Source organism: Symsagittifera roscoffensis, chromosome 1 (assembly GCF_963678635.1).
Source record: "Symsagittifera roscoffensis chromosome 1, txSymRosc1.1, whole genome shotgun sequence".
In the NCBI taxonomy this organism is placed as follows: Eukaryota; Metazoa; Xenacoelomorpha; order Acoela; family Convolutidae; genus Symsagittifera; species Symsagittifera roscoffensis.
The window spans coordinates 12,606,769-12,632,129 of NC_087062.1; the positions used below are offsets into that span (position 1 = coordinate 12,606,769).

At 36.7% G+C, this 25,361-nt stretch overlaps 5 protein-coding genes across 6 annotated transcripts; all 5 read right to left on the minus strand.

Annotated features, from left to right (window-relative positions):
* Positions 1-5: 5 nt before the first annotated feature.
* On the minus strand, positions 6-6,782 carry LOC134857332 (protein NipSnap homolog 2-like). Its single transcript, XM_063873724.1, has 3 exons — positions 6,476-6,782; positions 5,086-5,274; positions 6-743 (listed from the first exon to the last, which is right to left on the minus strand). Exons 1-3 carry the CDS (start codon positions 6,767-6,769, stop codon positions 327-329), a joined length of 900 nt encoding a protein of 299 aa, XP_063729794.1. The 5' UTR covers positions 6,770-6,782; the 3' UTR covers positions 6-326.
* Positions 6,783-6,865: 83 nt separating this feature from the next.
* Positions 6,866-12,658, minus strand: LOC134838561 (DNA polymerase kappa-like). 2 transcript variants are annotated; one of them, XM_063857606.1, is made up of 5 exons: positions 12,489-12,658; positions 11,937-12,194; positions 11,110-11,415; positions 10,423-10,869; positions 6,866-8,141 (listed from the first exon to the last, which is right to left on the minus strand). In XM_063857606.1, exons 1-5 carry the CDS (start codon positions 12,588-12,590, stop codon positions 6,924-6,926), a joined length of 2,331 nt encoding a protein of 776 aa, XP_063713676.1. In that variant the 5' UTR covers positions 12,591-12,658; the 3' UTR covers positions 6,866-6,923. The 2 variants fall into 2 exon arrangements, with proteins under 2 accessions (XP_063713676.1, XP_063720734.1); XM_063864664.1 differs by having other exon boundaries at positions 11,937-12,061; positions 12,489-12,600.
* Positions 12,659-12,776: 118 nt separating this feature from the next.
* LOC134854626 (small ribosomal subunit protein mS35-like) lies at positions 12,777-14,298 on the minus strand. Its single transcript, XM_063870963.1, has 3 exons — positions 14,004-14,298; positions 13,311-13,687; positions 12,777-13,174 (listed from the first exon to the last, which is right to left on the minus strand). Exons 1-3 carry the CDS (start codon positions 14,280-14,282, stop codon positions 12,784-12,786), a joined length of 1,047 nt encoding a protein of 348 aa, XP_063727033.1. The 5' UTR covers positions 14,283-14,298; the 3' UTR covers positions 12,777-12,783.
* A 377-nt stretch (positions 14,299-14,675) lies between these two features.
* On the minus strand, positions 14,676-20,746 carry LOC134854630 (nuclear migration protein nudC-like). The gene is made up of 4 exons (XM_063870975.1): positions 20,305-20,746; positions 16,697-16,890; positions 15,403-15,639; positions 14,676-15,018 (listed from the first exon to the last, which is right to left on the minus strand). Exons 1-4 carry the CDS (start codon positions 20,702-20,704, stop codon positions 14,827-14,829), a joined length of 1,023 nt encoding a protein of 340 aa, XP_063727045.1. The 5' UTR covers positions 20,705-20,746; the 3' UTR covers positions 14,676-14,826.
* Positions 20,747-21,440: 694 nt separating this feature from the next.
* LOC134854635 (all trans-polyprenyl-diphosphate synthase PDSS1-like) lies at positions 21,441-22,562 on the minus strand. Its single transcript, XM_063870988.1, has one exon. It carries the CDS (start codon positions 22,555-22,557, stop codon positions 21,454-21,456), a length of 1,104 nt encoding a protein of 367 aa, XP_063727058.1. The 5' UTR covers positions 22,558-22,562; the 3' UTR covers positions 21,441-21,453.
* Positions 22,563-25,361: the final 2,799 nt, after the last annotated feature.

Genomic DNA, 25,361 nt, shown 5'->3' on the forward strand with positions numbered 1-25,361 from the left:
TGCTCTCAGGAACGACATTGTATCTAGCTTATGCAACTCATCATAACTTAATATTTGTTTAATTTTCAATGCGTAATTTTGTCGACTAGTTTATAAATCCGTGTAATCGTTAACATGATGACAACATAATAGAAAGAGCTTCAAAACATTTTGAATCAAACCAAACCATAAGATACATCTTTGTAAATTTACGAAACCAAAAATACAGCACTGTCATAAGGTAGCTCAGCTAATTATTGGCTACGGCAAGTTATTTGTACGAGTTTTAACTTCTCATCATATCTGAATAAACTAATAAAAAACATTTGAGCTAATAGTTTTGGAACTCATTTTAACCATGAATAAGGCAGTGAAGTCATCACTCGACTTTTGATGTTCTTGATTAGGGGGACCGTTTTGGCAACAGTCTCCGACCATCCCGAGTTCGCCCAGGAGTTCCTTCGGATCCTGTTTCGGTCCTGGAAACTCTTGTATGCCCATATATGGTGGACCATGTTCAACTCTCCAATATGAGTGAACATACCAGCTACATTCTGGTTATCTGATTTTCGGTACTCAATTCCTTTGGCCCAGTGGTTCGCCCATTCGATCATGGATCCTGGCTTGAGTTTGTACGACCGCAATTCATATATGTGCTTGTCGCTTCTCTCACGAGGCTCGTCGAAGTACCCGAACTCCATGCAGATTTGGGAGTGAGTACTCTTAATCATTGACCTCGTCTTATGCTTCCATTCAATAAAATCCTGAAAATCAAACAATGCTCACCAACTTGATAACACATTGATTACAGAAGGTACTCCGGTAGCAAACATTTTTCAACAATAACAATCATGCTTATTAATGATATAATTATTCGAATGAATAAAAGGCGGTAAAATCCATTACTTGATTGCCTGATTTACCGGAGTTTTTTCACAATATAAATACATTTGACTTCCAAATGAACCAAAGACAATTCAAGATTATGCGTTATTCATCTTGCCCGAGTTGAATATTTTGGCGACTACAGAAAAAGAAAAGAAGGGTAAAATTTAATTTTTAGAAGTCAACTAAGAAAAACCACAGACCTAAGCTAACAGCAGCAAGAGTCTACACGCCTGTCTACATCACCTCGGCCCCCCAAGTGAATCAAGTTCTACGTCAAGGAATGTCTCTGAGGTCTTTTCCAAACACCGTTTTGTCTCGTGTAACTGTCAACCCTCGGGCGCACTGGTAAATTTATTGGAGTTGAAAAACTCCCCGCAGATATAAAAAACCCCAACATTTTTAAAATACCAAACTTATCAGGATCAAAAACAAATCTGAGTGGAATTGCAAGGCAAAATACGACAAAAATTCCATAAAGATTTTCGTTCCAAAATTTTCCCAAAACCTGTTAAAAAATAAACAAAGCAAAAAATTCAAAAAGCAAGTCGTACACGAAATACACACACTCGTAATGCCAGCAGGACTTCCAGACTATTTACTTTAAGTGAAATGAGAAATAACAGTTCACACGCGAAAATGGCTCGCGTCTACACACGCTACTAACATCGCGGCCAAGAAAACACTTTACGTTAAGGCGCCTCTCAACTCGACATTCCAGAACAGCCACACCGCCCACTGTGCTACTTTTCGACAATCTACATACAATCAAACAAATCAAATCAATAGTCTGTTTTCAACAAAAGGAACTACCGTTTCAAACCATTCGATGACCTAGAACTGTAAACCACGGCAAAAACAATCAGATTCGGCGTAGCTTGAGGTGGTTTAATTAATCGCAATCAAATCAAGGGATGGAGCTTTTTATATTGACATAGGGCAACAGGCTTTTACGCAACGCAGACTAAAATTTTCGATATTTAAACCTATGAGAAGATACGAGAAGTTTTAAAGCGAGATTCAAGACGAAAATCAGCTAATCACCTATCAGATATTGACATAGTGCAACAGACTTTTACGCTACGCAGACTAAAATTTTCGATATTTAAACATATGAGAAGATACGAGAAGTTTCAAAGCGAGATTCAAGACGATTACTCCTCTTACCTAAAGTCAGCAAACAACAATCCAAAGCACATTAGCAGCAACATTTACTCTCGTTCGAACTTCTTGCGCAGCCCACAACCTAATCTAAATTACTTCAACATTAGTGACAGGTTTCGACCCCTCTACTTCAATAGCTAGCACACACTTCTCTGCCTGTCACGAACCTATGCAATACAACATTATATCGTTTGACCTGCATACCACGTCACAAACTCAACCAATAGACCACAACCGTGTTTAGCTTTTCATCATAATCAGAATCAAGATACAACTACCTGCAATCAAGAAACAACTACCTGCAACAGGGTCACAATTTTAATATGGAATTTTGAAGACTGAACGCAAGTGTATACAACTCTTCAGCGAATCCATGCATTTGACAACTTGTTTACCAATCGAACGCAATCATAAATGTAAAACCATCTGAAGCTGACTTTCGTTTAAGGAATGTTTATCTCAAAATCAATTAGATTGTAAGGCTTCGAACTGCCAGTTGAGAAGCTACCAAACTGCCGTGTCAATCCTCTAGATTGGAGTTATTGGTTTGAGCTTTTCGAAACAGCAATAGGAAACAACCCCAGATAAACATAATTGCAAGGAAAAAAAGTGGAAAAACTAACCTACATGCAGTCACTCTGCATTGGGGAACTTAAATAATTCGTAGAAAAGTTTTTGTTCTAATTTTACACAAGACAACCAGGTTATAGGCTATCCCAAATTTGTGGTTACATCTTTCACTGAAGAAATGGAAACTTAAGAAAGTGTATGAGACAGCGATCCTCGAGCTATCATCAAGTATGCATTCTTACGATAGTACACAACTTTGAGATCAACGGCTACGCGCTAAAAATTTGAACCGACTGTCTATACAACTACTCCAAGGCGTGTGAAAACCTGGGACTTGTATCGGAGGAAACAAATTCAAAAACTTTACTACAGTGCACACCACAGCAAGCAAGAGCATCGTAGAAGTAATCCAGATAAGCAGTTTGACGATAATTTTAAAAGAATTGAGCACTTGTGTCCACTAGACATCGAGCAACATTATAATGGGCGCAGTCCCTAATTTCTTCAGCTCTCGTTAGCTCAAAGAACGAAGCTAGCAAAGTACAAATGACTTCGTTTTAATTGCCTTGGAACGCATCATGCTACTGAATGCAACTCAATGAACAGATGCTCAGACACGAATTGCGGAGCCACGCACAACACCACTCTACACCCTGAACTATTTTCCCTCAAATTCTGCCAATCAAACGAGATTCTACAAAAAAAACTTGACCTATGTGCAACGAAGAAGCAGAAAAATTTCAGTACGCAAGAATACACAAACTCTCAAACACCAGGCATTCTTCTACCCAAGCAGGACTGAATTTATGGTAAACCAAGTTGCCAAAATTATCACTGATTCTGTTAAACAAAATTTCATCCTGAAATAAGTCTATCTTTCAATTTAAAGCAAACATCTTCGGAGCAAACATACTCATAAAATTCAAGCCAAAAAATCTCAAACTTTAAAGTCTCAAGTTCTCGCCTATATATCTTTGTATAGAAAAACTATATATAGTTATATATAATATATATTCTAATTTCGAAAAAGGATACATTTACAAAAAGTTTTCACGTTGGTTAAATTGTAGAAAAAATGCGAAGAAAGTCAATCACCGCCGTTAAATACGTCATCAGAATAAATCACCCAGCGGCAACTAAGCTGAAAGTGAATAAACCGAAAACGAAACGCAATAGAAAAATTTTAGCTATCAAATTTTGAAATGCTGAGTTTTCACGCCGCACTCCTGAAATACACAAAGCCAGAAGCATATAGTCGATATCGCATAGGCGAAACCCGTTTAAGCAAAAAAAAAGAAAAAAGTAATTACACAAAATCAGAGTTGCTAAGCTAAAAAATTAAAGAACGGCTATCAATTATTTAATTAAAAGTTTTTACGCGGCTATCAATTTATGTTGTTGAAATTGCGTATATCAGAGAAGAATGATGCTTTGTAGCAAAAAACTATGATTTGGAAAGCAACCCAACAGAAAATCAGCAGACACTACAAAGAAAGAACGAATTTATTTTCTCAAAAATTCACGTTTTGTACAACATCGATAAACATTATAAAGAACCAAAATGACCATGGAGAGGATAGACGAAGGGCAAAGTAAATACCCACTGAGAGTCTACCCTTGAAAGTAAAGATTATAAAAACTTCTTTAAATATAATCTTAGTGAATTATTTATTCAAAACTTATTATTTAGGTTAAGGAAATTTCTTATATTTAACAGTATATCAATGTTAACTTAAGGCTGCACTATGTAAACGTCTCTCCATGAATTTACTCTTATGTTTTCGGTATTAAAAAAAAAGAATCAAAAAATTTTTTCAAATAATTCGAATTTTCAATTAATTTAAATTTGAGGTAAGAAGAAATCGTAACTTACAAGCTCAGTTTTTTCAAACCACGACGTAAGCGCAATACGTCTTATACAGTATCATTATAAACTAAACCAATTTTTTTTTTGAAAATTATGAAATTTAAGACCACTTTTAAAACTAGAAGTCGGACATTTTTAGGTACCTTAATGCTTTTGCTATTTAATACCGAAGTTTCGTTGAAAGAAAGAAAGAATAGTCCGACAATTTAACTTTCCTAAGAAAAAAATCAAGGTCTTGCCGGGATTCGAACCCAAAACCGTAGCTTCCGAACGCGCGTGCTTTACCTCTACACCAATAGAGAAGGGGACTGAAAGATGTCAAGTATCCACAATAAAACCAGGTCAACTTTTACAGATTGGTAAAAAAATACGGGAAAATGACTAGTTTTCGATTCCAAGTACACATGCTCTTGCAAGGGAAAAAACTACGTGATTCAAACTTTGACCTTCCGCAGAAAAATCATTTGTCTCATTTACTTGGACACGGTGTCTTGATAACACGATTACATTATTCATAAATATCAGGCATCAGAGAATAGGATGTTCCAAGAAGATTATAACTTCATTTGAGTTTTATAAGAACAGAACATAAAGTTAACTTCTCTTTTCTTTAAACTTACCTTGTCGTCGGGATAGAAATCGTCGCCTGTCTCATCGTCCATGCTTTGGTATCCGTTCTTGTACTGCCACAGATGCACAATCTCTTCGCCGTGTCCAATCCTTGTCTGCCAGGCCCCCACCAGTCGGTAGTCGTCTCTGTCCTCCGTGAATTTACTCAACATCTTTGTGCTCAGCTTCACAAAATCCTCCTAAACACATACATTTGTTTTCGTGTACTTGTAAAAATGCAGCAAAAACCAACTAGAACAAATAAAACGAGTAAACATCCGAACAATATAGTGTTATCTCTAAAATTTCTCGCAAAAACTTGAAGAAAGTTATCAAAATAGTAATACATGAGATAGCTGGCTCAATATGTCTTTTTATTCCACTCAATGTGTCTTTTCGACACAAGAGGTCAGGCACATTTCAAGTTATTCACTCAGCTATATGAAAACGGAAATTGCCTGCCTTTCGGCAAATTATTTTGAATTTAACTTTAAAAATGAAATTGAAAACGCTAAAAAAAACAAATTTGAGCGTGAACAAATTTCAAGGCTTTTGCCCCAAAAAACCAAGACCAACATTAGTGTTTTCGCTTCATTCATTTACACTAATTTTCTTTATTACGCTAGGAAGTATACTAATTAACTGAATTCATTCTCGCACTTGGTACTTTTTAATTGGAGAGCGTAAACTGCCTTCTTTTTAGCGGACGACTTTGAATTGTCAAATTTGAATTTGAAATCAAATTTGAACTTGAATTTTTCAGAAAATCGTCGTAAGATAAAAAAAAAGTTTCATGTACTACCTGTTGTGAAATGAGTACCAAATCAAGATGTCTGAGTGCTTAAAATTTCGAATTCGTGGGGCCGCCCGCCTAACATCCCTACTGATGTAAAGTTTTTTCACGTAGCACTACGTGGCAAATAGGAACATATCAATTGCGAAAAATTGAACAACCAATTCTATCAATAACTTGAACCAAGCAACTTCTTAAATGGCACCCAACGTGTTTGAGGCTGAACACCAACAGCTCTACTGAATGAAATAGCCTCTTCAATTATGATCGTCCCGTTTCCTCTGAAGTTTAAATTGGTACAGGGACGTTATATTTTCGTCATTATTTTATATTTCCGCCTGTCAGAGTATCAGATTGGTTTAAATTCGGAGCCTATGTAACTTTCACAGGATAATTTTTTTCCTTTATACTCAACGAAGCTTATTACAAAGCTTAATTATACCAAGGTACCACGACTACAGAGAGAGAGAGAGAGAGAGAGAGAGAGAGCAACGAAGAACAGAAACATGAAATCCATTATTCTTGCTGTTTTCGAACCGCAACTAGATTTCAGATCTACCACACAAGTTTTTTCATTCTTTGATTTCGATGTCATTTAGGACACTTACATTTCGTTCCGGAATCGTGCTCAAGTACACCAGTCGGTACAAGTTTGGACTGCCGACTACGTCACTGTGAGCTGTCTTGGTCGTATCCACAGTGAAGAACTTCTGCAACCAAGTCTCCTTACCCCCTGATGACATTTCCCTCTGAGTCTGCACTAACCCTGATGATGGTGAATCATTATTACTGAAGGGATTAAAAATCTGACTTCTGTTCGACATATTTTGTGTGAAAACAATGGAAGACCTAGCCAGATTACCGGCTAGTTTGATTGTACTGCTATGTGTTACCAAACTCATTTTCGAATCTGTAAAACTAAACAACTATTATATGAAAAACAACAAGGCTTGGAAAAAAAACAAGCTCAAAAAAACAAATTCTATATCAATCTTATTCTAACTTTATTCAAGCAATCAAATCAAACAAAACAAAACAAATTCATTTCAATTCAGGTCATTTACGACGCAAAAAGGTACTCAAACTAGCTTGAGAATCTGATTTATTGGCCGTATTTCGACTTCGTTTTTCCACCACATTTTTTCGTTTTTTACCGACATTACTTGAATTCGGAGATCTCTGCGCTTTTGTTGCTTCATTCCTTGTTCTCTTTTTTGACTGCTGACGGCTTCCGACTTCTGGACTGGCAAAGTTTCCAGTTTTTGCGTTTGAATGGCCAGATTGCTCTTTTAGAACATTTCGAACTTCCATAATTGCTAAACAGTTATCTACATGCGCATTTATATCCTCATTCGCTGAAACAAGTTGGCCACAAATTGGACAAAATGTTTCCTCGACAAGTAAATCTTCATTTAAATCTTCTGCAGCTGAATTGGTCTCCAAATAGTTTTTCGGTTTGGAGCTTGTCTGAGGTGAAATATCAGTAGTAGTAGAATTACTTCTTATAACATGACCTATAACAGGTCCTTTCTGACCTTTGTTAATACATTGTTTTCTGGTCAGTTCATCAGAGTTCATTTCATGCACAAAATTGAATTCATTTTGCTCCTCCATTTGCGGTTGTATTTCAGCACAAACACCTCGAACTAACTTTGGCGATTCTTCAACAATTGTTGGAAGTGTGATTTTATTGCTATTTTCGAGTTCATCTTCGTCATCATCGAAAAGACAAAGCGAAGAATCTAACGGATTGTCTGCTGAGGTATCTTTAGAACAACTCGCAGCTTCTGTGCCACCAACTATATCTTTTTCACCCACGACAGAACTTAATATCTGATCACACGATGTAATATCTTCAGCGTATCTGTTTCCTAAAACTTCAGCTTGTTTTGATGTCGATTTAGCTGAAACTGATTTTGAATTCGCAACCAACTTATCAATTAAGCAGTTGTTCGCAACAGCTTTTTTCGAATTTGACACAGTTCCTTTCTTCGCAAACTTAGCCATTCTTAAACCCACAAGTCGAACTCCAAACTTCTTATCATTTAGATCTTTCAAAAAGCGATCCAGAATTTTACATCCATAGATGTACAAGTTTTCCTCGTCATGTAAGGCATATGGCAACATGATAGCTCTGGTTTTGACAACAAATGATGTCAATTTCACCTTCAAGGTCAAATTCAGACCGTAGAGTTTCTCTTTTGTCAAATCTTGACTGAGTTCTTGGCTGAGACTTTTGATCACCGACTTCAGATCTTCTTTGCTTGACAGTCGCTGAAAACACAGAATCTTAAAAACTGATTGCGACTATTCGGCTGAGCCAAATACCAAAATCTAATGTTTGAGATAACAGACAATTTTTACACAAAGGCGAAGCGGAGCTTCGTAGCACTAGCCATAGAGAATAAGACTAAAGCCGCTAAATTATGTTGATAGCTGGAAAAGAATTAGTGAAAGCAAGGAAACCGAAAACACTGACTTCTTTTATGAAACAAAACGGCCATAAAACTCTGTGAAAATGGCTTTATAAAACTTCAGATTCTTTGGGAAAACATGAAAAATATATGGCCTTAAAAACATATAGCTTTAAAAAACTTCATCTTTTGATTTTCAAAAAAACATATGTCTTAAAACTCTGAATATGGTTTTAAAACTCCACAGCAGTTTTCTGTAAAAAAATTTCTGATAAAAATCCAATTTGAGAAAACTGGATCAATAGGTATTTTTTATTCCGTTGTGAAATCTGAAAATTGAAACCCATTTTCGAAACTAGAAGGCGACCACGTTTTTCTGTCCTATAGTAGAGTTTACAGGCCCTGTTTAGATTCGAACCCAAAACCTTTGCCGTCCCAGGCGTATTCGTTACCGCAAGACTAAGTGTGCCGGAGACACTTACAAACTTAAATTCATTATGAACCAAGAGACCAAGTGATTCCAGTGATTGTGTTAAGCAAGTTATTCACCCGAAAGCAGTCTATTTTCGGATTTGATAACGCTTTCTAATCGCAAGCGTAATTAGCAACGGATCAAAAGGGGAAACAAAGCTTACCATCATTGAGCAGACACCAGTTGAGCCGAAAAAAAATTGATTTTACAAAAAAAATTTTCAAGTCCCCCTGAAACCACAATGACACTTGCTTACGGCATAACAGAATTCTTTAATATGACACCGCAGCCGACAAAATTTGAGCAGACAAATAAGTCCTAGAATTCAATTTCTAACGGAAAAAATCTTATTATTTCATAGATACTGAAAAAACAAAGTCGTGATAGGACTCCAACACCGGACCGTTTAAGCGTTACTTCCAGATAAAGGGGGGAACAAACCTACAAATTGTTGAGGTTCAATAATAAAGCAAGCTCAATTTCTTGCAAGCAAAGTTGTTTATGGGAAAAAAATCTAGTTCCCGATTCCAAGACACTTGCTCTCGCAAGTGTAAAAAACATTTATGTGATTTTGTTAAGCAATTGTAAACATCGAAAAGCTAAATTCCAATTTGATAACTTGTGCTGATCGCAAACGTAACTAAATGATGGACGATGCGTAATAACTTAGTTACACAAAAGCTTAATAGCGAAACTGAAAGCTTTAACGTATGGCCAGCAAACAAAAAATTTATTCGTATTGAGCACCTAAGAATCATTTTATTAGATGAAATTCTTGCTACGTTTGATCTTCTGAAAGTTGTTTCAACCGCTCAATGTGGAGGGGAACTTTGTCTTTGGGTGTGTTTTCGCCACGCAAATGCACGGAAGTACTTGTTTTCCAACAGATAACACAAAAAATTATCCAAATGCGTCAATAGGTATAGCACATCAAAGCCTTGTCTTCAATTATCGGCCTTCAAAAAACTCTCAGCGTCGAGAAAAATAAGTGTGAACTTTTTGCTTTAAGTCTACTATCGAGCTATGTTTGGCTATTAGCCGTGAAAAACAAGATTTTTTTCAAAATTTTGGTTTTATTTTCATTTTACGATATAGAGGCAGGCAAAACGGAGCATTAACTTAAATGCAAGCATAATATTTCAAGGTAGCGAAAAAAAGGAGACGCAAATCACTTCAAAAAAATAATATTAACTTTTTTAATTTGAAAGAATTTAATTACAATAAAATTCGAAAACACAATTTTTTACTAACAAACTTAGCAAAATATGGTGACTAAGCCGATAAACGTAAGCCGAAACATTTCGTTGGAAAAAAATTAGGACAAATTGGAAACGAAAAGGTATCAACTCCGATTTTCGAATACCTAGTTGATAACTTTACAAATAAGAGAACAAGTTTCAACTGTAGTGAAAATTTTTTAAATCGGAGGAAAATAGCATTTTTGGAAATTTAGCCAACAAAAAATGAGCAGACAAACGAAAGTCTGACAATTCATCCCCCAGAAAAAATAAATTATTTTTCATATTATGTGGTCGAAACTTTGTGCTAGAAGCAATAAAGCTGTCTACTGTTGTTAAAGATTAAAATTCGCTCATTTTAATAAAAAATAATCAGCAAAAAACAAACACTCGTTTTAAAGATCGCACAAGCTTAATCAGATTTTATTTACCTGAAACGTTCGTTCGCAACTCATGCTTTTTCTTTCTTCCTTGGTATCGTCAGGATCAGGCACAGCCCCAATGCCCATCGAAACCCTCAAAAAGTACTGGAAAGACGACTTCGAAAACATCAAAAACAACTCATTTCTTTTCTTATAGAGATCGCCACACGTTGTAACTCCGAGACTATTCAGCAAACTTTCAGTTACTTTTCCGATACCGTTCACACTTCGAATTGGTAACGTCTTCATGAAATCAACAATTTTATCACGTGAGCTAGATAGGTAAAATTGTCCGTTCGGTTTGTTTTTGTCACTGCATATTTTGGCCAAAAGACAATTCGCAGCTATTCCAGCACTGCATGTTAGTTTTGTTTCACAGAATACTCTGAATCGCATTTCTTCAACTGCAGATTCAACATCCCGTCCAAAAATTTTCGAGATCTTGTCGCCAGAATCCTAAAAAATAATAAGTTATATCTATTTTGCAAAGTTAAACAATCTAGATACCAAAAACAAAGGTAGCAAAACGTTGTAACTTGGCTACCAACAAGCAGCTACAAGATTGCTTTAATTAAAGGGATGGTTGAGAAATTGAAACTCCGCATTTGAGAAAAACTTCTGCTTCTTGACGCAGTTACTTCGATGACGTATATATAGTGACTGAAGTTTACAGAAATGATTAATGTAAGGACTTACCTGATCAACATACTCCACTGTTCTTTCTTCCTCTGTTGAAGTGTCTCGTTGACTCATGTGGACACTCAAATCAAGATACGCTTCATCCAAACTGACCATCCTGAAATTGGGATCGAACCTTCTGAACACATCTTGGACTAGGTTACTAGCCGATCTGTACTTGTCGAAATCAGGAGCCACTATATTCAGTTCCGGACAGAGTTTCCGCGCAATGAATCCAGGCATGGCTGCCCGTACGCCGTACTGCCTCGCGATGTAGTTAGACGTTGACAGCATTGATTCACTTCCGACGCCCAATGGGACTGTCTAAAATGTATTTTCATTCGTACAAATTCAAAAATGCTTAATTTATTTGATTTATATTTTGTAAATGTTTTTGTTTGTCTGAAGAAATAAATTCTTTCTTTCTTTCTTTCTAAAAAATCTCGTAGGTGTAATCCAATAGTCCATGCAACCAAAAGTAGGCTATTCCCAAAATTTCACGCTGCTCTTTTTATTTTTAGTTAGACATTTTTAAAGCAGATCTAAGCCATGCTAAAACGCTGTTTTGAATAGACCAGTTTCAGTCAAATTTGAAACAGTCATATAATTGCAGTTAGGAAACTAATTTCGCTTGCTCAATGCAAGTGCTCCATGATAATATAATTCAGCCAGAAATGATGTCCTTTTTGTTTTCAGATGCTAAAGAATGTCATGATTCTAGTGATGGAGCACTAATTTTATTTTAATTTTGAGCCGAAACTCTTTTGACCACCTGATGCTCAGAATCTTGGAAAAGTGGGAAGGGGCGGCTTGTTTGAAAATTGGGGGAGGAGTTAACAACTTACTTTCAGCTGAGGACAATCTCTCTCTTCGACTGCAGCATAAAATGCATCCATATCCACATGAACCACAAAGTGACTCAAATCTCTCTGCGCTTCAATCAACATCATCTGAAGCTCCACTTCTTGAGCTGCAAACAACAAATCTGATTGGCTGATCGATTTTCGTTTTTCCACCAATTGGGACACCTGTTTGGCTATCTCGGCTGATTTGCGTTTCTCGTTTTCGTAAAATCTGGAGTTCTTCGACGCCTCCAAAATGATCTGAATACAAATTTTCAAAGCTTCTTAGAATTCCACGCTTTTGGTGAGAGCAAAATTAAGAATTATGATGATATTAGCGATCTCCATATTGTTTAAAAGATCTGAAACGCCAGGATTTTGTTAACCTGAAAGGATTTCGCTAATATCTTCAAAATCCTCATAAATAGACACTTTCTATTAGAAAAAAAAGTTATAGGCCTGGCTTTTCGAAAAGCTAATTTTTAACAAAATATATTTGTTAAAAATCAAGCTGATGGTCTTAACCAAAAATCAGATAAACTTTCATTAACTCACCTGATTGACTTTTTCCTTGTCAACTTTTTCCAGCCCAGCCTTGTTAGTATTCAGCTTGAGTCCAATCAAAGAAACGTTCGCAGCACCTGATTCCAATTCCATTGCCAAGTACCTTCTTTTCCTTCGCAAATACACAATAAAAAAATCACAGCTTCAATCACATTTCAAAGTTATCTGAAAATAGGTTTGCTATCTACAATGGGTAATACCGTAGATACAGCATGTTTAATTACGTTTCAATAGTAAGCCACTTACATCCAGGAAGCGCTACAGAAACAAGATGGGAATAATAAAATTAATTAGATATCTCTTTTGCTTCAATTGAAAACGGTTTCAACTCGAGAAACTCAATAGATGCATTTTTCAACTCTTCCAAGTTTTCCTGCGTTTCTCCTTCGTCCACTAATTTGGTCATCACACATCCAAACTTCTCAATGTTTGAACTCGAATCTCTTTCGTCAGTTTCTTTGCATATTTCGAGATATTCCTCCAGTGCAGCTTTGGCTTTACTTCGATCCCAAATGAATTTCTCATCGTCATGTTCTGATTTGGACTCCTCGAAGGGTTGAACTCGGTTGCTCTCGTGGTAGAGAACAGTGAGTAGATAGATGGCGTAGTCTCTGTTCTGTTTCCTCGTCGGACACCTGTCTGTCACTATGGTCATGGTGTCATTTTCTACGTCGTACCTACAAAAAAAACAGCTGATCCAAAATGTTTACTTCAATTTTGTGTACTAACTTTTATTGTTGGTCCATAATTTTAATTACATCACGAAGCATATTCAATTCTAATAAAAATTCACAGAAACGCATGTCTAATTACCTGTCTTCGAGCAGAAGTATCAATTTATTCCTCGCTCTTTCCTCCAAATTCAAATCAGTCAAATTTATTTTCAGGGTGCATATTCTTGAATCCGGATGACGTACAGCTGGGCCCGAAAAACAGAAGTCACTCGTCGTGATCTCCAGAGGAAAGTGCTCTCTTCTTAGATGCTCATCCTTCAACTCTTCCGGAAACTTCGTCATAAATTTCTTGATTGTATTGCAGTGTTTCTCAACTGCTGGAGGAGTAAGATGTAGGAAGTTGTTGATTTTGAGCAGTTCCACATTCGCGTACTTTGAAGGAGGGACGAACCCTGTCACTACACTGGCGCCTTTGCCCATTCTAATCGGAAGAGGCACGACAGAGGGACGAAACACCTATGATAAAAATAAAGAGTTATAATGGATCAATTCATCCCTAATATTTTACAGGATATCTGCAAGACGAACTAAAGCAGCAATTCCTGCAGTTGCAAAAACATTTACAACTACTGCTATTGTTCCTAAAAGTGTCGGACGTCTTTTTTTGTAACTTTTTATTACTGAGGGAGAGTGAGTCGCATTCAACAGCTAGTTAATTTCTCAGCTCATTTTTCTTTTCGCTCGAATCGAAACTTAATACTACCAACATACCAACTATCCTCCCAATTTTTACAACCTAGAATGCGTTCTTAACTATTTGGTCTTGGCCTACCTGTGCAGTTGGCCAAACTGCAGTCCAGTCCTGATCAACTGGCATCCTCTCCTCCCGCGGCTGTGGGTTGAGAGACAATTCGTAGTCTCGATCTTCTGGATTTTTGATAAACTTTTGCTTTGATTGTGCACCTGTTTGCCGACTTCGTCTATCTGGCTTTGGTTCGAACGCCCGAAACACATTGCCTCTTGAAATTGAGATACCGGGATCATACTGGGTCAATAACCTGACTTTTGAGCAGAGCGTACATAGCGACACTGCGTCGCGAAAATGTCGCATTTTCAAAATCTGAAAATGAAATACTTTTGACAACAATTGTCAATTTATACCAATCGAAAAGACTGTTTCAGACATAGATTCACCATTGATTGACAGGAAATAACTTATATATTATGAGATCCCGAGGAATTCGTTAAAACTTTTTAACGGAGGAGGGGTTGAAAAAAGTTTCGCGGGACTTGCCAAAACTCTGGAATCACCGAGATCATTCTAGTCTCGAGATGTGTCGAAACTAGAACGTCGTTTTGAGCATTTTCTGAATGTTGACCAAAAATTGTGTTTTTTAGCGCGCGCTTTTAAAATCCCTTGAGATACTGTTAAAACCCTTAACCATTCCGAATATAAAAAGTAGTATTTATTAGAAAGCCTTTTTACTATTAAAAAAAAAACCAATTCGTTTCAATAATTTTATTCATAATCTTCCGTGTTCAATCAGAAGAAACACATAATATGAAGGACTTCACTGAAAGCATTCAATCCTTGGTAAGAAAAAGAATCTATTGTACTGATGATGGTGTTGGTAATGGCGACGGCAACTGTAATGTTAGGATATCTTGGCCTTTGAGAAGTCCATCTCGGGGTGTTGTGCCATGAACTTCTGCAGGATGTCGTTCTTCTTCTGGTCCTCCGAGGTGGGCAGTCCCATCTCCTTCTGTCTCTGGTCGTACATCATCTTCTCCACCATAGCCCTCGTCTCCCCGTCTAAGTCCGATAGTTTAGAGTTCTCGGGCTCAACCTGCAACACAATAAAATCACTCCAATCTCCTTTTCAGATATCAATTAGAGCTGGTTTTGAAACACAACTTTCTGGCCCTTCAAACATGCTTATTTGTTGATATCTAAAAACACTCTGAAAAATATATAGAAAACTGTTAGACATGATTGAATATATATGCTTTACCTTGAATCATATATAGGCAGCCAAAAAATAGAGTACAAAAATCAGCGCAATGAAACAGAACGAGTCGACAAACGGGTTTCCTCTAAATATTGCACAGCCAGTTAAGCAACTATATTACTAGCGGACAACCTGTTTGATTAACTGCTATCAGCGGACGAACTTTTTAGATTTATCAAAACGGTGGATAACAATCTAGGTTAATGTTATTGATAGATTCACCTTTTTAGTGTTGATGTGAGGATCTGAAGTGACCACTTGAGACCACCAACTCATTTTGTCCACCTTCTCCATAGTCAACACAATAGCCTGCCCTTCTATATTCCACATACACTCCTCCAATTTGACCTCCTTGTGCAGTTCTCCATCTATCACTGGCTCCTTCCCTTTGATGCCCACTTTCAGGCGTTTCTTCTGGATGTCCACCGCACAGTCACGTGCACGCACTTTGAAGTCAACCTACTCAGTGAACAAGTACGCACATATTCAAATCATTATGTAAAGACATATTATCCACGAGGGAAAGGACCAACATGCAAGCTGTTCAGCTCTCCGGGGACAACCGCTGCTGTGCCCCAGAATCAGAATTACATGCATTTTTCGGATATTTTTCTGAGCTGGGTAAATTTGCCACGCCCTCAAGCAATGAGCACGGCCTCAAACTACCTTAGTTTCGATTGACAGATGGAGACTTAGCCACTTCGCCGCCGATCCCATTAAAAATGATTCCTGCAGATAATGATTCCTGTTACTTTATAAACATTATATTCTGTATATCAAAAATACCATCCTAACCAATGATAAAATTGAACAAAGACATCCGGTAGCTGGGCGATTACCACAGAATATTCCGACCAATTCATAAAAAACTACAAAAGTTGTTTTTTCTTTTTCTTCAAAATTAGCGTCGTTTTATGAGGTGTGGCCTGCTGAGATAACTTTACAAACGCGTTGAAAGTTAGTGAATTAGGCATAACCGATATTAGTTGCGTCCAGCAAAATGACAATTAACGAAAAAATGGAAAAAAATGAAAAATAGCTAATAGACAAATGAAAAAGAGTCAATGAAGGCAAATAAACAAAAAAAATACTGACTTGATTTTTTGAAAAAATGTCAGCTTCCGAATTTAAAAAAAAAAACGTTTTTAAGTCTTAAAGTTCTTTGAATTTCTAGAAAAATTTTAATAAAAATAACCCTATTTGCGAAAACTGGATACGGAAAAAAATGATTAAATTAAAGCTGTACTTGCTCGAACATTTTTTGAACCTTTTTTTAAGGTCGCTCGAATCCCGACTAAAAGAGCTTTAACATGATATATCACTAGACTCATTCCAATAATTATTGTGATACCTAACTTCGTGGAAAACAAAAACAACTAAAATAACATCCGAAGACAAAGTTCCGCCCCATTTTTTGTAGTCGGAACAACGATCTCAAGTATACTCTGTTCACCGAAAATACCAAGACGAACTGCCAAACCTAGTCTTGTTATTTTTTAAAGAAAACTGCGCTTACCTTCAGGGGAACTCTGACATCCAGTTCACTGAGTGTCTGTGTGAAGCTGTAGTTTTCATAGTCTCCTCCGTTGCCGGAGTTGGGCTTCAGTTTGCCCTTGTCTTCTTCACTCTCCTCGTCCTCATCTTTGTCTTCGTCTTTCTTGGCACCCTCCGATGTTTTGGAACTAGATGAGGACGAAGATGATGCTTCACCTTAAATCGATTTTTCCTTCCATCCATTAATATTGCTTGCTTTTATTGTAACAAACTCGTATGGATTTTAAAAAAATTTAGTTATCAAGCTTGCTTTTGGGAAACTAATCATTAAACACAGAGGCGAAGCGTAGCATTGCAAGCTACTAAGTAGAAAATGAGATGAAAATAAGCAAACCGAAAAAAAAGGAAAACTCAATTTCAGAAAAATAGCGACCAGAAACACTACCACTAGCCTTAAGCAAGCTTAATTCTTTACCGAACGTTCTTTCAGCCGACAACACGAGACTAGACGCCCATTAATCCGAAAACAAAAATGCCACAGGAAACTATTGTCGTAAATGAGCGGTTTAATTATTTGCATTTTTAACTTTATTTCAACCGAACTGATAAAGTCGATTGAAAAAAAAGCCGGCCTTAAGCCGATGCAAAATCGTTTCACCAAACCGATAAAACATAAACCAAAATCATTTAGGCCGAACATAAATTCTAAGCAAAAAAAAACAAGGAAGTGGAAAATATACCATTCAGAGTTAGTCAATTTCCAAACAGCAGGAGTTAATCAAGGAAGGACACTTCAGACTACAATGAAAAGTGCTGTTGTGTGGAACTAAGCCGACAAACTATAGTCAGACTAATCAACTTTTCCCGAACAAAAAATCAATTTCAGACGCTGAAAAAAAAAGGTCCGGCCAGGACTCGAAACGTAAAAGGTCCAGCCTGGACGTTTCGAAACGCAAATTCAGACACGGAAAAATAAACAAGCTCTGGCCGGGATTCCAGACCATAGGGTGCAAAGGCAACCGCATTACCTCCAGACCAAGCGGGAAGGGCCTCGATGTACTTAAGGTTCGATAAAGCAAATATCCTTTTTCACAAACTTGAAAAAAAAATTTAAAAACAACTTATGATTGACACTTTTTCGATAAAATTAACCCAATTTGAGAAAACATGATCACTAAATAAACATTTTATTCCACTGGAAATCTTTAAGTTAGGATCTTTTTCGAAACAAGAAATCGATCACGATTTTCGCACAGCTTACACTAACGAAAATGGAGCCATTTGTTTGCCTTTTAGCGAATGAATTGAAATCAAAAAGTGTATATACATCTAAGCGCATTCGAAGGCATTAATAAGTACGATGCACTACTGTAGTTATTAGATCTGTGAGTGTTTGGCCAAAAATCTACGAAAATTTTGGCACCTGCTTCTTAAACCCCTTAGAAACAAGCCTCTTAAAGCTAAAAACATAGCCAACGGTGAAAAACTTATTTCGGTGGGAAATCTGATCATTAAATTCCATTTTCGAAATTAGAAATCCATGACGTTTTTCGTGACCCGCACTTTCGCTATGCGATAGTGGAGTTTACCTTCCTTTTAACAAGGAAATGAACTGAATTTGAAGCACAGAGGCGAAGCGGAGCTTCGCAACAATTCGATGCAACACAATCATACAGAAGCAAAATAAAAACAAAAAATGCTGAAAAAAAACTTTTGAAACTTTCCTAAAAACATAAGATTACTCTCACAAAAAAAATTGGGAGCAGCCGCTTCTGCAGTAAACCTTGCTTCTTTCGATTGCAATTTTTATCTCAGATTTGATAGGGTAGTTTTTAAAAACATTCAAAAAGTTCGGTCATTCTAAAAAAAAACGGTCAAAACTTGACTCTCTGCAATCCGTAACTTCTTTCTGTTACAACTTGTAAAAAGCAAGTCGTGGCTGGTAAAGTAGAAAAGATTCCCATAATCAGGTTTCTCGGTTGAACACTTAAACTGAGACTTAACACAGTAATTTTCGAGTAGAGCCGAAAAAAAATTCCAAAAACGGTTAAAGTTTCAAACCTTTCATTGAAATCCATAACTTGTTCTGAAAGAAAATGGGCTTAACAAATTATGAAACTAAGCTTCCAACAATCTGATGTATCGATTAAACTAATAATATCAGTATTGGAAAGATAGTTATCGAGAAAAATCCAAAAACGGTCAAAAAATCAGAAAGCTGACCTTTCCGAGAATCATAGCTTTTTTGTTTTAAAAAAAATTGGGCGTGGCCGCTTAAGCAGAACAGCTTGACCCAACTTGAAACTTATTTCGATTGACCCCAAAAATCCAGGTTTGGCAGAGTAGTTCTCGAGAAAAGTCAAAAAGTTTCAAAAAACGGTAAAAAAACCGAAACTTTGACTTTTCCGAGGACTATCGCGTATGCAAAGGAGCTTCCCACAACCAATTCTTTGGAGTGAACCAAAATCTCAGATATGTGAAAGTATTTATCGGAAAAATCCTAAAACTTGGAAAACACTCAAAAATCAATAAATTGGCTTTCGGAGGACAATAAATTTTCTCGTAAAAAAATTGTGAGTGGCCGCCAATGCAGGGGAGCTCCCCACTACCCTTTATCTCCTTTGAACCCACAACCTCAAATTTGGTTTGGTTAGTTTTCGCAAAAAGTTTTGAAAAGATTTAGAAAAAATTCTTTAAAAAAAATCAAAAATTTGTGCCATAATTTGTGCAGAGTGCCATAATTTTATGTGTAAAAAAAACTACAGCCTTGTAGGGAAGCATTTCAAATCCGCGTTTTAGATTAGGTAGGTTTGTGTTTGACAAAACAAAAAAAAAATCCAAAATATTGGTCAAATATTTCCCCACTGACTTTTTCGAAGGCTGTTGACAAAGGGGTAAAACAAAAACAGTTCAGGGGAGTATGCAGGGGCACAAAACATGTATGCGCTCTTTCTATGGTTTTCCCTTTTGTGAAAATCGATAGAAGGGTTTTTGAGAAAAAAGTGACAAAATTTTCCAAAGCTTCTCAAAAAAGTAAAGTAAAAACCCTATCCCATACACTTTCATAATGCCTATTTTTATCAAACAGGAATTCTAGACAAGCATGCCAATCAAGGGATTTGAAATTCAAATTAGCAACTGAACAAAACTTACGAAGCGGAAACACGGCGGACAATCTTTGAGCAAACACCAGTTTAGACGGAAAAAAAACTTGATTTTGTAAAAAAAAAAAACTTTAGAAATTTCAAGTCCCCAATGAAACCACCCGATAGTAACTAGTACCCACCCAGTAGTTTAATTTGAACTTTCATGAAATTTAGCGTGTCAGCTGAATAGCAGCACCATATGACCTCTTCATAGCAGCATCATATGAATCACTGGATTCGTGAAATAAGTTGTTAACCCGAAAGTCTACATTCCGATTTGATAACGCTTACTAATCGCAAGCGTAAAGAAATCAAAAATCCAGCCACAAAAAAAATATTGAGCCTGAACAAACATTCCAAGCTTTTCTTGAAAAAAAACGAAAAAAAAACATCGCGACTTATAAAAGCGTCTGAACTACGTTCATCGACTCTTAATAATTTGTTTCTCTTGAAAGCACTAACACAACTTAGTAGTCCTACTTACCGGGCGCTTCTGCCTTCTCAGCGTCCAACTTTTTCTGCAGCTCCTCCGCCTGCTCATCGGTCAACTCTTGGATTTTGGGCTCATCTTCTTTGCTTGCTTTGTTCGCTTTAATTTCTGCTTCTTCTTTTTGTTTTTGAGCTGCTAATCTGGCTTTCAACTTCTCTTCGGCTTTCTCTTTTTCTTTCTCTTTCTCGGCAGCAATAGATGCTGATTTCTTAGCCCATTTTTCATACGCAGCATCCACAATTTTCTTAGCCTCTCCCGGATTTCCGCCAGAGAAAAAATCAGTTCGTTCAGCTAGGAAGCCAAAAACACAATCCAGCATCCCATGTACACCGCCCAAGTCTGGGTTCTGGGCTAGACTCGCAAGCGTGTTGTAAATCACTTCATTGTCAGGCATTTTTCTCAAAAATATATATACAGGCCCACAGGGCTAACAAAGTATCTGAAAACCAGATCTCATTAAGAAAACAATATCCAAATGTTGGTCGCTCATTTAGCATCAACCGACCAAATTGGTTCGATCGAACTTCTAATTTTTTTCTACTTTAAGTCTTAAAAGATAGCCAATCGAAGATTAGAAACGGTTATGAACGCAAGTAAGCAAAAAAAAAAACACTTGACTTTCTTGAAAAAAATCTCAACTTTCGAACTTCAAAGAAAAAATAGATGCCCTTTAAGCTCTTTCCGCTGGAAATCTAAAAACTTAATTCCACTTTCGAAACTAGAAATCGTTCATGTTTTTTTTTTGCGCCATTTCCACGTTCGTATTTGGGGAAAGCTATTTACGTCACTTTCAGCAGATGACTTTCAATTGAACTTAAAAACGCATTTATACCTAAGTGCCTTCATAAATGCATCAATATGTATGAATGGACATCTGTAGTTAGTAGAGACTTTTAAGACTTTTTCTAAAAAAAAAACAAACAAAAATCAGCAAGACTTATATAAGAGTCTTCACTACGTTCATTACTCTTAATCAACTTTAGGAAAAATTTTCCTTTTACCGGACGCCCAAAAACTACGTTGAAAAGTAATATTAATTTGTCTTTTTTGGGCGATCAGACTAAATTACAAGAGCTATCAACATTCCTAATAGCTAAACTATCCAGCTCAAAAAAAAGTCAACAGTAGGGTAGCTTGAATTGATTATTTCATAGTTTCTATTTTTTCTTTGCTAATTCTATTTAGTATCGTATCTTGTAGATTTAAGAGTTCAGTTCTAACTGGGTGGTCAACAAAATATTTGTGTGTCAATTTTTGTGCAGATTCGATATGATTATGAATCATTACTTCTGTGTCTCGAACGCCAGACGAATCTAATGTCAAGTCTCTGGCTAACTTAACGTCGCCTTTTGCGCTAAATTGTCGCATGATAAGAGTATTCAGGTCATTGTGTTCGAATGCTGCGAACAAAACAGGCGCCGTAGCAAGACCAGAGGCAAGATCGGCATTTGTTGGTTTATCGGATTGGGAGGCTGCACTGACAAAATCAAGAAGGTCATCTGCTAATTGAAAAGCTAATCCAATATTTTTACCTATTTGGAAGCACGCTTCATGTCGTTCGAAGAAATCAGGAGCATTTAAAATACTGGACGCTTTGCAACTATGTGCCATTAAGCTGGCTGTTTTTCTGTACGACTTCTCAAGATAATGAGTTAGCCTTTCTTCAGAGTTTTTCTTTACTCCCAGCTGCATCAACTCTCCGGATACCAAATCTTCAGTTACCTGACTAAGTAATTTAGTGACTACTGTATTCTTTAAAGACGCTACCTCAACTGACGCTTGAGCCATCACAAAATTTCCTGCAAAGACTGCGGTCGACTCGCCGTACTGTGCGCTAAGAGATGGACAGCTTCTACGAACTGAAGAGTTATCTACCACGTCATCGTGTATCAAACTAGCGACGTGGATCATTTCGGATATGTAAGCAAGTTTAAGCTGATTTGGCTGGAGACTAAATTTGGAATTTATTGTCGCGCAATTACAGCACATAGACACTAGGGACACTAGACGTGGCCTGAAAAACTTCCCTTTGCCCTCAAAAGCATGACTGGAGACTTCATTCAAATGAAACTTATCTAGATGAGTCAATGAACTAAGGTAGCTTTGAAATCCATCAACTTTTCCTTGTAGATAACTCGTAACGGACTTAGGATCCAGTGAGCTTCGAGAAGCTAAAGAAGCACAATGTCTGTATAATTTCAAATTTTTGCTCCACTGATGACATTTAAACCTCCGCAATATAATCATAACAACTCTATAATAATAACATTACTGATTTCTCTTATATGAAAAAAGAACAATTTATTAGCAAACTGAAATAAATTCCATGAAGCAAGTGTAAGCCAAATTGAAATTACTTTTACATAAATTCACAAAGAACTTGCAGGAAGGTTATAAGAAAAAATTCCCCAAGGAATATGAAAACGTACAAGCAAAAAGTTTCTCGTAAGCACAAACAAAAAATCGTGCTCCTTTGCTGCTCATCCCAAAAAAATACGAGTGGACGGGGACTTGCAATCAGTCAATGAGATAACAAAAAAGTTTCCGGCAGCAGTAGACAGCATTTTACTGCTAGCGCAAAAATAATAGACAATTTCAAGAATCTATGCGCTCCAATGTGGTGTCTTTCTCACTTTGAAGACCAGCAGAGAAGAATATTGGTGTATCAACATCGGACGATTAATTCAGCCATTGAAGTTCATTACGATGCTTCACTTCCAAATTATTTCAATCCATGTCAGCAAACTTTGCGAACAAGCAGTGACTAGGAAACTATAATAGGAGAATTACCCCGGCCGAGGTGATCGATTTATGTTGTGACTTTCTCGACCAAAAATCGGTATGTTTCGACCGTCTCGACTAATTTTCGGTATGTTTCGACTTTCTCGACCAAATTTTAGTATGTTTCGACTTTCTCGACCAATTTTTGGTATGTTTCGACTTCCTTGACCACAAGTCAATATCGACCGACGTTTTTAGCAAGTTTATTTGTTCGACCCCGCATAGATATGTTTCGAGTTTCTCGACTGTCTTGACCGGCATTTTAAAAAGTTAGCTTGTTCGACCCGTATAGATATGTTTCAATTTTCTCGAACAGAAATGACTGTTTCGATTGTCTCGATTTAATCAACAGACAAAAAATTTCCAAAATTATTTGATTCATCTCAAGCTTCTTTTCAAGCAGCGTGACTAAATTGTGATATGTAAAGATTCTGTCAACTCTTTTTATCACAACAATTTGAGTTGAAATTTGAGTTTAGTTTGTTATCAAGTACTTTGGCGGAAATGGCAAGTTAAAAAACCAATTTTTGCCTGGTTAAAGAAAAGCTACCCAAGTTTGAATGACTGGTCACTTTTTTCGACTCTACTTGACCTATGTTTTACAGTTCGCTCAACCTATGTTTCGACTGCTCGACCTGTGCTCAATGTATCATTTATCTCTGCTCGACCTATGTTTATTTTTTGCTCGTCTTATGTATGACTGAGCTCGACCTATGTTTCGACTTTCTCGACCAAAATGAGGTATGTTCTGTCGGTTCTCGACCTGTGATTCGACTGTGCTCGATCCATGATTCGACTGTGCTCACTGTATGTTTCAACTGTGCTCGAACTATGTTTAGTTTTTGCTCGTCTTACGTTTGACTGAGCTCGACCTATGTTTCGATTTTCTCGACCAAAATCAGCTATGTTCCGTCGGTGCTCGACCGTGTTTCAATGTGCTCGACCTAGAGGAAATTGTTTCGCCCCACCCACCCGACCTAAGACTTTACCCACCCACCTGATCAGTCAGGCCACTTCCTTGTCGTCTTTTTAAATTTGATTCATTCCGTAGCTGGAATCGATTAATGTTATTGCCTAAGAAATAAAAGTTTGACAGACACAGCTGCTTGATAGAGAATTTTTCGGATAACTTTTTCTAATAGATTTTGAGAAATTTATCCTGAAAATAATCATGCGCCTTCATGATATATGTCATCGAAGCAAATAGAGTACCGTGTTGGTTCCATAAATGTAACCCAGTATCCACAAGGCTAAGAAGCAGGAAAACTAAAATACCTTTCTATTAAATTTGATATTAAATGTCTCCTGAAGGAAAAGAAAACGCTCTCCTAGGGTGCAAGTTTTCCAAAAAAATGTATAAGCTGAAACATATCAGCACAACATAGCGGCTGCTCTCTATTTCTCTGCTCTTTATTCGAGGTCCCGGATGCCCCTACCTGGGACCAGAAGGGTCCCAGGGCGCATCCTATAGGGATTAAAGCACTAAACGTAAAATCGTGGAAAGGGAAATTCTAATCATTTGTTACAATTTTCCTTATTTCATTTTGCTCAACAATCAGTAAACTATTACATTTAAAATTTGAAGAGCCTGTTTTTTTATCAAACAAACTTTTTGATAAAATTTACATTGTTTTTTTTTCGTATTTCAAACAAATTTTCAAATTTGAAACAAAAGGAACCCTCGCATTTTTTTGCAGTTACTAAGTCAGTGCACTCTAGCTACACTAGTGAATGTAAAAAATAGTACAAAAAAACTGACAACTGAATCTGGTTTGTTAAATTCAATGTTTTTTTGTTCGATTTTTAATTAGGATCACGTCAATTAATAATTGAAATTGAGCAAAGACAACAAAAAAACACATGCAATTTTTGTTCAATACTGACCAGAAAAATGATCAAACTACTCTAAATTGCTTATGGCAAGCTGAAAACATACATCAAAAACACTTTTGTTCACTTTTAAAATTTAAATTATTTTTCGACCAAAAAAAGTTAGAGATGAAATTGAAAAAAAAAAAAATTTCTGAATATGAAAAAATTGGTGTCAAACTGCCTCATCCATAGAAACACTTTTTATGAACCTATTCAGAAAGGTTTTGTTGAGCAATGCCGAAAAAACTACCCTTTTTGAGAAAAATTCAAAAAACACGTTTTTGGTTAACTCAAAAAAGCGGAAAAAGTGGGAAAAGGGGTCTTCAAAACGAAACCATCCAAAAGTTGCATTAACTAACTGCCATTATTTTTAAAATTTAGACCCGCATGCAAAAAAT